This window comes from Salvelinus namaycush, chromosome 24 (genome assembly GCF_016432855.1).
Source record: "Salvelinus namaycush isolate Seneca chromosome 24, SaNama_1.0, whole genome shotgun sequence".
Taxonomy (NCBI): domain Eukaryota; kingdom Metazoa; phylum Chordata; class Actinopteri; order Salmoniformes; family Salmonidae; genus Salvelinus; species Salvelinus namaycush.
Genome location: NC_052330.1, coordinates 25099588 through 25117121, shown reverse-complemented (window position 1 = coordinate 25117121; position 17534 = coordinate 25099588). Strand labels below are relative to the sequence as shown.

The 17534-nt window shown below is 41.9% G+C and overlaps 1 protein-coding gene across 1 annotated transcript in view; it reads right to left on the bottom strand.

The window, feature by feature from the left end:
• Positions 1-15668, bottom strand: part of LOC120019111 (kelch-like protein 29) — a 136670-nt gene extending 121002 nt beyond the window's left edge. Inside the window, exons 1-2 of the mRNA XM_038962370.1 lie at positions 15298-15668; positions 14640-14796 (exon numbers count right to left, since the gene is read on the bottom strand). Coding sequence (XP_038818298.1) covers positions 14640-14796; positions 15298-15390 — 250 coding nt within the window. The 5' untranslated portion in view covers positions 15391-15668. The remainder of the gene's footprint in view (positions 1-14639; positions 14797-15297) is intronic.
• Between the last annotated feature and the right edge of the window lie 1866 nt (positions 15669-17534).

Below are 17534 nucleotides of genomic sequence, written 5' to 3'. Positions count from 1 at the left end.
GTCACCACCGATAAATAGCGATCATTTTTTAATTTCAATAAGCATTTTTTTATGGCTGGCCATGCTTTCCACCTGGCTACACCTACCCCGGTCACCATCCCTGCACCCCCCACAGCAACTTGCCCAAGCCTCCCCCATCTCCTTCACCCAAATCCAGATAGCTGATGTTCTGAAAGAACTTCAAAATCTGGACCCCTACAAATCAGCCGGGCTAGACAATCTGGACCTTCTCTTTCTAAAATTATCTGCCAAAATTGTTGCAACCCCTATTACTAGCCTGTGCAACCTCTTTCGTATTGTCTGAGATCCCCAAAGATTGGAAAGCTGCCGTGGTCATCCCCATCTTCAAAGGGGGAGACACTCTAGACCCAAACTGCTACAGATCTATATCTATCCTACCCTGCCTTTCTAAGGTCTTCGAAAGCCACGTAAACAAACAGATCACCGACCACTTCGAATCCCACCGTACCTTCTCCGCTGTGCAATCTGGCTTCCGAGCTGGTTATGGGTGCACCTCAGCCACGCTCAAGGACCTAAACTATATCATAACTGCCATCGATAAGAGACAATACTGTGCAGCCGTCTTCATCGACCTGGCCAAGGCTTTCGAGTCTGTCAATCACCACATTCTTATCGGCAGACTCAACAGCCTTGGTTTCTCAAATGACTGCCTCGCCTGGTTCACCAACTACCTCTCAGATAGAGTTCAGTGTGTCAAATCGGAGGGCATGTTGTTCGGACCTCTGGCAGTCTCTATGAAGGGTTCCACAGTGTTCAATTCTCGCGCCGACTCTTTTCTCTGTATATCAATGATGTCGCTCTCGCTGCTGGTGATTCTTTGATCCACCTCTACACAGACGACACCATTCTGTATACCTCTGGCCCTTCTTTGGACACTGTGCTACCTAATCTCCAGACGAGCTTCAATGCCATACAACTCTCCTTCCGTGGCATCCAACTACTCTTAAATGCAAGTAAAACTAAATGCATGCTCTTCAACCGATCGCTGCCCACACCTGCCCGCCCGTCCAGCATCACTATTCTTGACGGTTCTGACCTAGAATATGTGGACCACTACAAATACCTAGGTGTCTGGTTAGACTGTAAACACTCCTTCCAGACTCACATTAAGCATTTCCAATCCAAAATTAAATCTAGAAATCGGCTTCCTATTTCGCAACAAAGCATCCTTCACTCATGCTGCCAAACATACCCTCGTAAAACGGACTATCCTACCGATCCTCGACGATGTCATTTACAAAATAGCCTCCAACACTCTACTCAACAAATTGGATGCAGTCTATCACAGTGCCATCTCTTTATCACCAAAGCCCCATATACTACCCACCACTGCGACCTGTACGCTCTCGTTGGCTGGCACTCACTTCATACTCATTGCCAAACCCACTGGCTACAGGTCATCTACAAGTCTTTGCTAGGTAATGCCCTGCCTTCTCAGTTCACTGGTCACCATAGCAGCACCCACCCGCAGCACGCGGTCCAGCAGGTATATTTCACTGGTCACCTCCAAAGCCAATTCCTCCTTTGGCCGCCTTTCCTTCCAGTTCTCTGCTGCCAATGACTGGAACGAACCGCAAAAACCACTGAAGCTGGAGACTCATATCTCCCTAGCTAACTTCAAGCACCAGCTGTCAGAGCAGCTCACAGAGCATTGCACCTGTACATAGCCCATCTGTAAATAGCCCATCCAACTACCTCATCCCCATACTGTATTTATTTATCTTGCTCCTTTGCACCCCAGTATATCTACTTGCACATTCATATTCTGCACATCTATCACTCCGGTGTTTAATTGCTATAATCGTAATTACCTCGCAACTATGGCCTATTTTATTGCCTTACCTCCCTTATCTTACCTCATTTGCACACACTGTATATATACTTTTTTTCTACTGTATTATTGACTGTATGTTTGTTTATTCCATGTCTAACTCTGTGTTGTATGTGTCGAACTGCTTTGCTTTATCTTGGCCAGGTCGCAGTTGTAAATGAGAACTTGTTCTCAACTAGCCTACCTGGTTAAATAAAGGTGAAATAAAACATGTGATTATTACACATTTAGCTCTATCAGAGTTATACAACAAGTAACTCCATGCTTTTGATAATCAGTAAACATCAATTGATAATGCAATTTCAGATACTTGAGGGTAACCTATCCATTTGGTATGTAGCTAGCTAGCTTTCTAAGCAAACATCGTGTCATTTAGCTTGCCTCAGAGATGAGGCTTTTGGACAGAGCTTGACATCGGCAAATCCTCATCCTGGTAAAGTTGTAAGTCGGACCTACTGTCCCCCTTCTGCTGCTTGAAAGGCAGAGCCCACGAAGGATGTGAAATCAACCTCAACCACTCATACTTGTCAGGTATAATACACACATTTTTATATCAAATATCCAATTAAAATGGTGGCCAATATTGAGAGATATCGTGAGGCTATTTGTAGTTATGATCTATGCGTTTCAAGAGGTGATGAAATCGCAACCAAATAGTTAACATTTATTAAACAATCCCTTGAAAACAGCATGCAGTTGTCAATGGTTTTAGCTGAGCTGGGGTGTCCTTGCCCAAAGACTTTTCCGTTATGAAGAAAGGATTAGTAGTGTGCGGAACAGCAGCCATCCACAGCAGCACAGCGTCACCTTGTGGCCAGGAGGCCTTGGTGCTTTTGGACTCATTCCTGAAGAGATGGACAGAAAGACGTCTCAGAGCGGGACTAAAGGGTCTGACGGAGAGGGCAGGGTTGAGGGAGCATCGCTTCCTCTTGGTTTTATTCTGCTAATGAATTATTCATGATTGATGTTACCATTATTGCACAACCGAATCATTTCTGCAACAACTGTCAGAAACCGTCTCAGGGAAGCTCATCTGCATGCTCGTCATCCACACCATGGTCTTAACCTGACTGCAGTTCAGCGTCTTAACCGACAACGAACACAATGGCCTTTTAATCAATATGCAATTTGAATGCACAGAGTTACAGAGATACCGTGACGAGAACCTGATGCCCACTTTTGTGCCATTCATCCGCCATCACCTCATGTTTCAGCATGATAATGCACAGCCCCATGTCGCAAGGATCTGTACACAATAACTGGAAACTGAAGATGTCCCAGTTCTTCCATGGCCTGCATACTCACCAGACATGTCACCCATTGAGCATGTGTGGGATGCCCTGGATCGATGTGTTCAACAGTGTTCCAGTTCCTGCCAATATCCAACAACTTCGCACAGCCACTGGAGTGTGGGAAAACATTCCACAGGCCACAATCAACAGCCTGATCAACTGTATTGAATTCATATTTTTGTTCAGTGTAGATGAAGTGGAGGAGATAGGTTAAATAAGGACTTTTAACTTATGGCTGCAGCCAGCTCAAGTGCAGGGCGCGAAATTCAAAATATATATTTTTTAAATATTTAACTTTCACACATTAACAAGTCCAATACAGCAAATGAAAGGTACACATCTTGTGAATCCAGCCAACATGTCCGATTTTTAAAATGTTTTACAGCGAAAACACCACATATATTTATGTTAGATCACCACCAAATACAAAAAAGGAGAGACATTTTTCACAGCACAGGTAGCATGCACAAAGCCAACCTAACTAACCAAGAACCAACCAAACTAACCAAGAAACAACTTCATCAGATGACAGTCTTATAACATGTTATACAATAAATCTATGTTTTGTTCGAATAATGTGCATATTTCAGGTATAAATCATAGTTTACATTGCAGCTACAATCAGAAATTGCACCGAAAGCAGCCATTATATTTAGACACCAACGTCAAATACCTAATTACTCATCATAAAACATTTCTGAAAAATACATAGTGTACAGCAAATGAAAGACAGGCATCTTGTGATTCCAGCCAATATTTCTGATTTATTAAGTGTTTTACAGCGAAAACACAATATAGCGTTATATTAGCTTACCACAATAGCCAGAAACACAAGCCATTCCCCAGCAGTAAAAGTTAGCGATCGTAACAAACCAGTAAAAGATATATAATTTTTGACTAACCTTGATATTCTTCATCAGATGACAGTCCTATAACATCAGGTTATACATACACATGTTTTGTTCGAAAATGTGCATATTTAGAGCTGAAATCAGTGGTTATACATTCTGCTAACGTAGCTACTATTTCCCACAACGTTCGGATATTTTTCTGACACTTTTTCTGACACACATATTCTGACCAAATAGCTATTCATAAACATAACAAAAAAATACATGTTGTATAGGAAATGATAGATCCATTAGTTCTTAATGAAATCGCAGTGTTAGAATTCTAAAAAATAACTTCATTACGACATCCAGCTTCGGTATAGCTAGAGTACCCAAAAGTTGGGCGCCGACGACTAGTTCACATGTACGACAGATATATGAAATAGCATCATAAAATGTTTCTTACTTTTGCTGATCTTTCATCAGAATGTTGGACAAGGGGTCCTTTGTCAAGAACAATCGTTGTTTGGATTTAGAACGTCCATTTTCCCTCCTGAATTAGCAAGCGCACTAGCCAAGTGGCGCGAATCTCTCCATCATCAACAAAGTCAGAGAACGGAACACGGCAAAACTCCCGAAAAAATTTCAATAATCTGATTAAACTATATTGAAAAAACATACTTTACGATGATATGGTCACATGTATCAAATAAAATCAAAGCCGGAGATAGTAGTCGCCTATAACGGCAGCTAAACAGAAGGCAAATCCAGGTACCTCCTCGCGCTCTCCAGAAAACAGGAAATGGGGGACACGTCATACAAAGAGCTTGTATTCCACTTCAGACCAAGATAAACACTAAATTTCTTCTCTCACCGCCTCTTGACATCCAGGGGAAGGTCTATGAAGTGCATGTATACTAATACGTATCATTCCCATTTATAGGCAGGAAGTAGAACAGAGCCTCGATTTCAGACTTTCCACTTCCTGGTCAGGAAGTTTGTGCCAAATGAGTTCTGTTTGACTCACAGATATAATTCAAACGGTTTTAGAAACTAGAGAGTGTTTTCTATCCAATAGTAATAATAATATGCATATTGTACGAGCAAGAATTGAGTACGAGGCCGTTTGAAATGGGCACCTTTTATCTGGCTACTCAATACTGCCCCTGCAGCCCAAACAGGTTAAGCCTTGAGACAATTAAGACAGATTGTGTATGTGTGCCAATCAAGAGGGTGAATGGGCAAGACAACATATTGAAGTGCCTTTGAACCGGGTATTGTAGTAGGTGCCAGGCGCACTGGTTTGAGTGTGTCAAGAACTGCAACGCTGCTGGGTTTTTCGCGCTCAACAGGTTCCTGTGTCTATCAAGAATGGTCCACCACCCAAAGGACATCCAGCCAACGGCAGGCCAGTGGTCGAAAACAGTTAATTGATGAGAGGACAAAGGAGGCTGACACGAATTGTGCAGAGCAACAGACAGGCTACAGTTAGTCAACTGACAGTCCATTACAACATTGGTGCCCAAAGACCCATAAAAGAAGGCACAACTCGTCGTACCTTGACATGAATGGGGTATGGCAGCCAACGACCTTACAGAGTTCCACTTCTTTCAGCAAAGAACAAGAAACTGCGGTTGCAGTGGCCTAAGGAACAAAAACGCCGGACATTGGAGAATTGGAAAAAAACATTCCCTGGTCTGATGAATCCCAGTTCCTGCTGTTGCATGCTGATGGGAGGACTAAGATATGGAGAAAAATAAATGAGCACATGCATCCATTATACCGCGTGTCAACATTGTAGGCAGGTGGTGGTGGTGTGGGGTGTTTTTTCATGGCCCACATTGAGCCCCTTATAAAAGTGGAGCAACGTTTGTATGCCACAGGATATCTGAACATCATTGCCAATCACGTGCATCCCTTCATTGCATGAATGTATCCATCTGCAAATTGATTGATTTTATCAGGATAATCCCCCATGCCACAAGGCTAGGATTGTCCAGGAATGGTTCCGCGAACATAACAGTGAATTAGGCTTCCTGCAGTGGCCTGCCCAGTCACCAGATCTCAATCCAATTAAGCATCTGTGGGATGAGATGGAATGAGCTAGTCGGAATAGAGTTCCACTACCAGCCAACTGTGGAAAGTATCTGAGTCAACATGGGGACCACTTGACACCTTGTAGAGTCCATGCCCTGACGAATTGAGGCTGTTCTTAGGGCAAAAAGGTGTGCAACTCAATATATACTGAAGTAACAAGATGGAACTCATTAGCGATGGCCAACATCCTCTTGCAGTAAAGCTCATTAAAGGTTTAAAAGACGCCCTCCAGAGTAAGTGGCCAGCACTATTTCGACCTAATTCCTGTCCTAGTGCAGAAATGCACATTTAGTTCCACCCTCTGAACACTGACGTATGGCTCCTTATAAATATTGATTAAATCAGGCATGCAAATCTCCACCTTCATCGGTTTGCACAGCCCATACCGTCTCCGGCACAGGTCACACTCCGTGATTTGTAAATAAACCAAACAGCCAGGGTAGCTAATCGCTACGGAGCACAGCACAGTTAACAATAGCCATGACAAGGCATCCACTCTCGTCCTCCCTCTTCTGCTACGGAATTGAATGATCAAGGATGAATACATAGAGGTAATACTGGAATTTAACCGGCAAAGCTAGAGGCTAACTAACTTACTCCCTGGACCAATAAATCTAGCTAGCTACAAGTAACTATTAGCAACTGTGGATAATTGGTTCCAAAGTTGTTTCAAGCATAAGAGTACCCGTAACTATGCTAGCTAGCTACCATTCAGCTGTTTTTCTGAAAACCTAATTATCAAAATAGTAAAGGTTATGTAGTTAGTAGCAAGCTACTGTACTCGAAATGTAATTAACTTGTTAGCTACCTGGCTCACCAACTAAAAATAACTGGAATGACCTAGCTGTAATGTTTACATGTATCTTCACTAGTTGGAGCCAAGAAAAGCAACTATTGTCTTTACCAACGATGGACACTAGTTAGAATGTGTACCAATAACTTTCTAAAAATATAGCTAGCTACTAATAAAATAGCCCAACTTCTTGAACATTGTTTTGATGAGCCGGTTAGAATAAGGCTGTCACTTGGTCAAATAAAGAATCATACTTTATACCAAATGCTTTGCCTAACTCTCTTAACCAAAAGGTTGCTGGTTGGAATCCCCAAGCTGACTACAGTAGGTGAAAAATCTGTTGATGTGCCCTTGAGCAAGGCGCTTAGCCCCTAATTGCTCCTGTAAGTCACTATGGCTAAATTACTAAAATGTATATAAACATCTTACAATGTACACATATCATGTAATTCTACTATAACATATATATATATATATATGAACTTGACTGCTTTATATGGATTTACTTCACTGCAGTGTTACTGGTGACATTGTGTTACTATACTATAGCTAGCCAGCCAGCCAAACTTGTTAGTGACCCATAGGCCTACTCTTGCTGCTAACGTTATAGTAGCGCTGCCATGCATAATATGTCTCCAGAAACTACTATGTATCCCAGCAGTGTTGACGTTTCACCTATCGAACATCTTTATCTACTTTTGATGTCACCAGCTAGCTATACGGCTAATGTTAGCTAGGTGACGTTAGCCATGAAGTGAGCACCTGATAAGTCGTTCGGCTAAGGTGTGCGTTGCCAGGCTGCTTACTGTAGACAAGTGAACGTCAGTTGTTCATCAGAATGATATTAGCTATTTTCTTACTCACCGCTTCACTGTCAGCTCATCCAACAGCTCCAGATCGAACGAGGTGCATTACTAACAGCAGTAAGCCGTAGCACCAGGTTGTAAATGGGAAGTAATGAGCCCAGATGTGTACATGTTTTATAGGTGGTTCCAAATTAACTAAAGCCAGCCCTCACAAGATACGTATGGCCATTTATTATCAGTAAACACACGGCATAGATGCGGAATAATACAAAGGATTTCCCTGTTCAAGTCCAAATAAATCATACTTCGACTAAAATGATGACTTATTGACTTGGGGACAAAAGGCCACTAAAATGTGCAGTTGTGTCACAGAACAATGCCACAGAGGTCTCAAGATTTGAGGGACTGTGCAATTAGCATGCTGACAGCAGGAATGTCTACCAGATCTGTTGCCGAGGAATATAATGTTAATTTCTCTACCAACGTCGTTTTAGAGAATTTGGCACTAAGTCCAATAGTCATCACAACAGCAGAGCACGTGCATGGCGTTGTGTGGGCGAGCAGTTTGCTGATGTCAACGTTGTGAACAGAATGCCCCATGGTGGCGGTGGGGTTATGGTATGGGCAGGCATAAGCTACAAACGAACACAATTGCATTTTATCTATGGCAAATTTCAGCATGATAACGCACGGCCATATGTCCCAGTACTTCCTTGGCCTGCATACTCAGCCATATCACCCATTGAGCATGTTTGTGATGCTCTGGATCGACAGCATGTTCCAGTTCCCACCAATATCCAGCAACTTCACACAACCATTGAAGGGGAGTGGGACAACATTCCACAGTCAACAGCCTGATCAACTCTATGCGAAGGAGATGTGTCGTGCCGCATGAGGCAAATGGTGGTCACACCAAATACTGAATGGTTCTGATCCACGCCCCTACTTTTTTTGCATATCTGTATTCCCAGTCATGTCAAATCCAGATAAATTCATTATGGCCTATTTAAATTGACTGAATTCCTTATATTAAATGTAACACAGTAAAATCTTAGACATTTTTGCATGTTTTTATATTTTTGTTCAGTCTATTTAGCCATTAGCATGAATGAATGTCATTGTCATGCCCTAAAATAACTGTCCACCAGCACTCGTGTATAACCGCAATTGGCCCGACACACAGTTGATATGGGTACTCAGTTGATGAAACCAATGCTGCATACTCCGGTTGTAAAACAGTCTCAAGCGCTCAAAATTGGCTAGGATTCTCCTCTATTAAATAGTGGCCATTCTGACAGTTAAAAATTAAGTTGAAATGTACTCTTTGACAAGTAACTCCTATTCTGTCAAGATCACCCCTGAACACGGAATATTTTAACCTTACAAATAGATAAACATCTTAGTTAGCTACCTCGCCCACCTTAGCCATATGATTCCTAGTTCATTGAATGAGGGAATTATTTTAGAAAGAAAGTATTTGGTTGTTATTGTAATGGTGCAGGGTGGCCAACAATCGTCCTGGAGAGTCCAGGAGAGCTACTGGGTGTGCAGGCTTTTCCTCCAGTCCTTCTCGAACAAACCCCATTGTAATTAATTTATAAATAAAAATAAAAGTCAACTCTGGTGTGTTTGAGCAGGATTGGACAAAAAGCCTGCACACCCAGTAGCTCTCCAGATGGAGGGTTGACAGACCACATGTGTTTTATACAGTAGCCTATCAGTGCAGTATTTTACTTTGTGGGGGAGGTTAAGTGCCTTGCTCAAGGACACAACAGAAGGAGATATAATACATGGGATTAGAGACCAGCAGTCTTCCATTGTCAACACCAATGATAAAAATTAAGGTTATTTTGTGATGCGGTTCCTTGCATCACACAATACAATTTTCAGTCACTTTCTTGGTCCGTAGTGTTAGACCATTGAGCTTTCGGACAATAAAATCAATGCTACTAAAAGTTAATGTCAAGCCCTGACTGATTGTCATATGCAGCAGCATTCTGTATGGGTGACATCTCACTCCGTGGTAGGAGCTTGTGTGTGTCACTCCGTCCTTGTGTCTGGGTGCAAAGCCTCAGTCATCTGAATACAATACTAATACCACAGGGCTCCATGGACCATTCAGCCACCGCTATACTCCACACAGCAGGGTCCTGTGTGTGTGTGTGTGTGTGTGTATCAGAGAGCACTGCTCTGACTCTTCACCGCCAGTATCCTCAGTGATGAGTTGGATAAACTAGCCTTATAGTGGTGCCAAAGCTTTGGTCAAATTCATTTTGTAGTGGCAGACTCTCAAACAGACAAGTGGTGCTGCTATTCAGTTCTTTATTTAACTCTTATTAATTATCCATAGCCTAGTCACTTTACCATGCCTTCACGTCCATATCTACCTCAAATACATCATACCCTTGCACATCGATCTGGTACTCCCTGTACAGTGCATTCAGAAAGTAAATTAGACCCCTTCCCTTTTTCCACCTTTTGCTACATTACAGCCTTATTCTAAAATTGATCAAATATTTTTTTCCCCTCAAACTACACACAACACCCCATAAATGTTGGCACATTTATAAAAAATAACAAAAATACCTTAAGTATTCAAACCCTTTGCAATGAGACTCGAAATTGAACTTAGGTGCATCCTGTTTCCATTGACCATCCTTGAGATGTTTTACCTGCGGTAAATTCAATTGACTGAACATGATATGGAAAGGAACCTACCTGTCTATATAAGGTCCCACAGTTGACAGTGCTTGTCGGAGCAAAAACCAAGCCATGAGGTCGAAGGAATTGTCCGTAGAGCCCCGAGACAGGATTGTGTCGAGGCACAGATCGGGAAAAGGGTACCAAAAAATGTCTGCAGATTTGAAGGTCCCCAAGAACACAGTGGCCTCCATAATTATTTAATGGAAAAAGTTTGGAACCACCTAGACTCTTCCTAGAGCTGGCCGCCCGACCAAACTGAGCAATTGGTGGAAAAGGGCCTTGGTCAGGGAGGTGATCCAGAACCCGATGGTCACTGACAGAGCTCTAGAGTTCCTCTGTGGAGATGGGAGAACCTTCCGGAAGGACAACCATCTCTCCACCAATCAGGCATTTATGGTAGTGGCCAGACAGAAGCCACTCCTCAGTAAAAAGGCACATGACAGGCCGCTTGGAGTTTGCCAAAAAGCACCTAAATACTGAAAAAGGCACCTAAAGAGGCACCTAAAGATGAAACCAAGAGAACTATTTTGCCTAAAATGCTGAGCGTCATGTCTGGAGGAAACCAGGCACCGCTCATCACCTGGCCAATACCATCCCTACGGTGAAGCATGGTGGAAGCATCATGCTGTGGGGATGTTTTTCAGCGGCAGGGACTGGGAGACTAGTCAGGATCGAGGGAAAGATGAACGGAGCAAAGTACAGATATCCTTGATAAAAAAAACTGCTACAGAACACTCAGGACCTCAGACCGGGACAAAGGTTCACTTTCCAACAGGACAACGTCCCTAAGCACACAGCCAAGACAACAGAGGAACAGCTTCGGGACAAGTCTCTGAATGTCCAACCTGACAGGGCTTGTTAGGATCTGCAGAGAAGAATGGGAGAAGCTCACCAAATACAGGTGTGCCAAACTTGTAGCGTCATACCCGAGAAGACCCGAGGCTGTAATCACTGCCAAAGGTACTTCAACAAAGTACTGAGTAAAGGGTCTGAACACGTACACTACCGTTCAAAAGTTTGGGGTCATTTAGATCTGTCCTTGTTTTTGAAAGAAAAGCAAAATGTTTTGTCCATTAAAATAACATCAAATTGATCAGAAATACAGTGTAGACATTTTTGCTCCAGATACTCAACTAGTCTAAAGAAGGCCAGTTTTATTGCTTCTTTAATCAGAACAGCTTTCAGCTGTGCTAACATAATTGCAAAAGGGTTTTCTAGTGATCAATTTGCCTTTTAAAATGATAAACTTGGATTAGCTAACACAACGTGCCATTGGAACACAGGAGTGATGGTTGTTGATAATGGGCCTCTGTACGCCAATGTAGATATTCCATTAGAAATCAGCCATATCCAGCTATAAGTCATTTACAACATTAACAATGTCTACACTGTTATTTTAATGGACAAAAAAAAAGTGCTTTTCTTTCAAAAACAAGGACATTTCTAAGTGACCCCAAACTTTTGAACGGTAGTGTATGTAAATATGATATTTAATTATTATTATTTTTAATATAAATTAGCAAAAATGTCTACAAACCACTTTGTGTGTAGATTGTTGAGGAAAAAACTATTGAATCAATTTTAGAATAAGGATGTAACGTAACAAAATGTAGAAAAAGTGAAGGGGTCTGAACACTTACCGAATGCACTGTATATAATTTCAGCAAAAAAAGAAACGTCTTTTCACTGTCAAGTGCGTTTATTTTCAGCAAACTTAACATGTGTAAATATTTGTATGAACATAAGATTCAACAACTGAGACAAACTGAACAAGTTCCACAGACACGTGACTAACAGAAATTGAATAATGTGCCCCTAAACAAAGTGGGGGTCAAAATCAAAAGTAACAGTCAGTATCTGGTGCGGCCACCAACTGCATTAAGTACTGCAGTGCATCTCCTCCTCATGGACTGCACCAGATTTGCCAGTTCTTGCTGTGAGATGTTACCCTACTCTTCCACCAAGGCACCCGCAAGTTCCTGGACATTTCTGCAGGGGGGAATGGCCCTAGCCCTCACCCTCCAATCCAACAGGTCCCAGTGTAACGCTAATTTCTTCGACGATAAACGCAAATCGACCATCACCCCTGGTGAGACAAAACCGCAACTCATCAGTGAAGAGCACTTTTTGCCAGTCCTGTCTGGTCCAGCAACGGTGGGTTTGTGCCCATAGGCGACGTTGTTGCCGGTGATGTCTGGTGAGGACCTGCCTTACAACAGGCCTACAAGCCCTCAGTCCAGCCTCTCACAGCCTATTGCGGACAGTTTGAGCACTGATGGAGGGATTGTGCGTTCCTGGTGTAACTCAGGCAGTTGTATTTACCATCCTGTACCTGTCCCGGAGATATGATGTTCGGATGTACCGATCCTGTGCAGGTATTGTTACACGTGGTCTGCCACTGCGAGGACGATCAGCTGTCCGTCCTGTCTCCCTGTAGCACTGTCTTAGGTCGTCTCACAATACGGACATTGCAATATATTGCCCTGGCCACATCTGCAGTCCTCATGCCTCCTTGCAGCATGCCCAAGGCACGTTCACGCAGATGAGCAGGGACCCTGAGCATCTTTCTTTTGGTGTTTTTCAGTCAGTAGAAAGGCCTCTTCAGTGTCCTAAGTGTTCATAACTGTGACCTTAATTGCCTACCGTCTGTAAGCTGGTAGTGTATTAACGACCGTTCCACAGGTGCATGTTCATTAATTGTTCATGGTTCTTTGAACAAGCATGGGAAACAGTGTTTAACCCTTTACAATGAAGATCTGTGAAGTTATTTGGATATTTACGAATTATCTTTGAAAGACAGGGTCCTGAAAAAGGGAAGTTTCTTTTTTTGCTGAGTTTAGCTCCATTCTAATGTATTTTATGTTACTTTTTAACTCTGCATCACTGGGAAGGGCTATTAAGCGAGCATTTCACGGTTAAGTGTACACCTGTTGTATTCGGCGCATGTGACAAATAAAACTTGATAAGAAGAGCAGAGTACTTATTTTCACTGGAAAAGTATTAGTGGTGTTTTTGAGAATTACATTTAGTGGCAAAGGCTGCACTGGCGATAAAAAAGGTATTTTCCATTAAATGTATTACTTCTGTGTGTTTACGTAATCATTGTCTTAGCTGTGACAGGTTAATTATTAATCAACTGATCTAATTAAATCTTTACTGAGACTGAATTATGGTTAGCAGATAATTAGTCAAATTAGAGTTCCATGTAAAGTCAGAGTACGTCAGACACTACTCAAGTAGTATACAGTATTCATGGTGTTGCTGTAATAACACAAGCTACATCAGGGATCATCAACTAAATTCAGCTGCGGGACAATTTTTTCTTGAGCGGGTGATTGGAGGGCCAGAACATAATTCAAAATAATCTGTTGAAGTCAAATTGACCACAAGATGCCCAAACAGACATAATATTTATTTATTTTTTAAACTTGCTTCTATTTGTATATGATCCACATCTCTCCATTATGCTTGGGAATATTTGGGAACAGATTTCCAAAATGTAAATCATTCAAAACTGATCTCCTAGTGTTTTTACAGTCTTTTATGTCCAACAATAAAAAAACAAAAAATAGATTTTGTTTTGCTCAGGAAACATGGGAGCAAATAAAAACCACCCGTGGGCCACCAGTTGGGGAACCCTGCACCACATGTTGCGTTGCTTGCTACATTATGTCGACGTATACAGTGTTGTACTGTATATAATGAGTATTGCTTGAATATACAGTATTCATTGTTTTTCTCACTACAGTATTAGGAATGTGGAAACTGGATATTTGCTATGGAACTATACAATATTCATTGTGTTTGAATACATTGTTCAATACTGTATTCATAGTATATTATTTTCATCGTATAGTTTGCCTCAGTGTGTCTGTGTTACAAGAGGCTCCAGAGGAGCGAGTGCAGTGGCTGTACCATTGTGTATTATTCTTAAATTATACCTGTTCTCCATGAGCGGGAGGCAGAGGCCAGCAGAGCAACATAAGAGGGAAACTGACCACTGCAGGGCACAGCCATTTTGGGTTCACTTCAATACTACTGTGGAAGAATTAAACTTCCACAGCTCCTAAAATTAATCCATTACTGGCATTCTTGTCTGTTTTATTCTCATACTCATTTACACTATGGAAATAGTTACTTCAAATAGATTATTTGTTTAAATTGGAAAATATTACAATACAGACTATGATTGCCATGATTGGTACAGTATAGGAGGGTGTGTGCACGTTGCGTATTCATGCGTTGCGTATGCATGCGTGTCAGTACCTGTGGGTTCACTATCTCTGTGCTGCTGTTTGGCAGGGGGTTCTTCCGTCTCCCAGGGTGTGAGTTGGTTGATGGGCGTCTGTCCCCACTTCACCCCTGGCGCTAACAGCAGACCTGGAGCCTGGCTCTCCCTCTCCCCTGGAGACCCACCTGACACCTGGGAGAGGAGAGAAAAACATTACGAAACAGTAGGACCAAACCATCTCTGACACCTGGATAACAGCGAGAGAGAGATTAAGAAGTCCGTTTATCAGCCTTTAACTGACAGTTGATAAACAACACAGCTTAGAGAACGATACAAACAAACATCAGGCCAGATAGACAAGAGATACAGAGATGATTGGGCTGTTCTTGGGCTGTTACACCGAAACATTTATGGAACAGCTAAACATTGTTTTTGTCAGCAAGCTTTGCAAACAGACGATCACATCTTTTACTATTTTAATATCTGAAGACAAGTCCTTGGCACATGTCAAATAGTCTAAGCGTCTCGTGGCGTGGTCTAGACTAACTCCTTCTCTGTTCTAAATCACAGCCTTGAGCGATGTCTTGTCCTGTATGATTCACTAACCCATCTATACGCACACACTAGAGAACATGGTACGGGCAGCCATGTCCCCAAGTTAGCTAGCTAGCTATGTAGCCCGAGCGCACTTGCCTCTTGTATCAAACTGTCGTAATCCGGCGACTGGATTAACCTCTGGCTGGACTGCATCTTGTTAGCTACCCACTCATGCTGCATATAATCCATTTACTGTTCGGCAAAACAATATTCATATAGATACAATCTATAGCACTTTACAAAACAAAAGATACTAGTAGCTAGCTAGCTAAGTAGCTAGCAAGATAAGCTTACATTCAATCACAGAAAGCTAACTTTGCAAACTCGTTTACAGCTGAAACTAACGTTAGTTCACTACTCTAAAACTTGATTTGTTATAATATGTCAAGCAAGCAGGGTGTCTCTAAAAACGTTCACTAGGTTAAATAGCTGTTCTATTTCGACAAACTGTTGCATGTCTGTCTTGAGTGACGTCTGTGGCTGCGCCAGTCTTGACGTTTTAAAGAGACATCGCACCTTTTTATGAAAGAAGCGATAAGGCTGCTTCTATGCAAATGTTGTTGATCCGTAGGCTAATACAATCCCAAATGTATGGGCAACATATTGTTTGTCATCTGTAGCACTAAAGACTCCACTGAAATCACACACTCTTATAGAATATGCATTCACCTGTATTGTGATTAGGCCTATGCCCTCTTGATTTACCCAGTTTATCAAGATATTTAACATTAAAATACAATTATTACCATTATGTTGTAGTAGTTAGATTGGTAAAACAGTGAAATGTATTGTTTTTTATTATTCATTAATGCCTACATGGTTGTCTCTGGGAAATGTTGTCATCAAAATGTTCAAATGTAATTACATTGAATCAGTATCGGCTCTAAAAAAAATCCAGATCAGTCGTTCTGTAGCACATGTGCAAACAGACACAGATTTGTGCACACACACACACATACGTGCACACACTCACACACGTCTACTCTTATGTGACAGGGCCTAAGAGCAAGGTGAATCATTGTAAATGGGGTAAAGGAGTTAAGGAGAGTGTACTAACTGGTGACTGATGCTGATTATAGCCTCATAAAGGCAGGGATCAAAACCCACATCCTAGTCACTTTCTAAAGGGCCCTTACTCTTAATGTACCACCCCACAGACCTATTCACTCAAATACTCAATTATACCTTGCAATGTGCAATCAAAGGCAATTAAAAGTTGGTATGGTTTTGAACATGGACGCTTATTAAAATTGTGTAGCCACATAATCAGAGTCTAGCTGTTATTAATCATGAAGCATAATTTTCTTTACAAATGGTAGAGTAGAATAAAAACATTCCCCTTTGCGGAATCCAAACGTAGAGCCACCATCATCCAAACGTAGAGCCACCATCATCCAAACATAGAGCCACCTCAATCTGCTGTGAACATACATCATATATCCAATAGGATCTTCTTTTTTCTTTCTACCACAGTGAGAGACGTTATCAGAACAGCAAAAGCCTGATGGAAACCCTGGGTCAACCACCATCAGACCCTACAGCAACACACACACACACACCAGCATCAGCATCAGCATCAGCCCCCACAGAAAAGGTCAGAGAGTCTCCGGCTCACCTCAGCCCAGCCTGCCTTCTGAGTTAATAGAAAAGACCTGGTCACCAGCCTTCCTTGACACACACATACACACCACATGATGCACACACATACTAGGCTAGGGTGGTATACTGTACACTGGGATATTTGGAAATAGCCATGGGATGTTTTTTCAATACCATCAATACCGTTGAAACTATTTATTTGAAGTTGTTTAGTACATTTGAATATTTGTAGCTCCTTTTTAAGAAAATACCCGCAGTTAACTTGTGCAATCCGTTAGGAGATAAAGATGATCACGTTCTTCATTTCACCTTTCACATTTTTAATATGAAGCTAAATGGTAGTCCCCAGTCACATGGTGTTTGTTTACAAGCACACAATGAGGAGAGACCGGAGTTGTGTGAGTCACTCACTGTCGTGCAGCATGCGCCAGGTAATCTAATTACAGTATGGAATTCACAACTAAATGTTTGCCAGCTAGATATCTATTAAGTTAACTGTCTAAAGTATGCTAAATTCTCTGCAGTTATGCATTTGGTTTGCTAATTTAGTAGCTAGTTAGCCATCTAGCTAAGTGGTTAGCTTCTTCCAAAATCAAGCTTTGCTTGGTAACAGCACAGAATCCCCTCCTGGATCAAGAGTCTCGCTGTCGAATATTTGTTTGCTCATGCAGCAAACTATGAGTGGCATTTATTTGGTTTCTTGTATAACTTTATGAGCTGGGATGTCTGTCCAG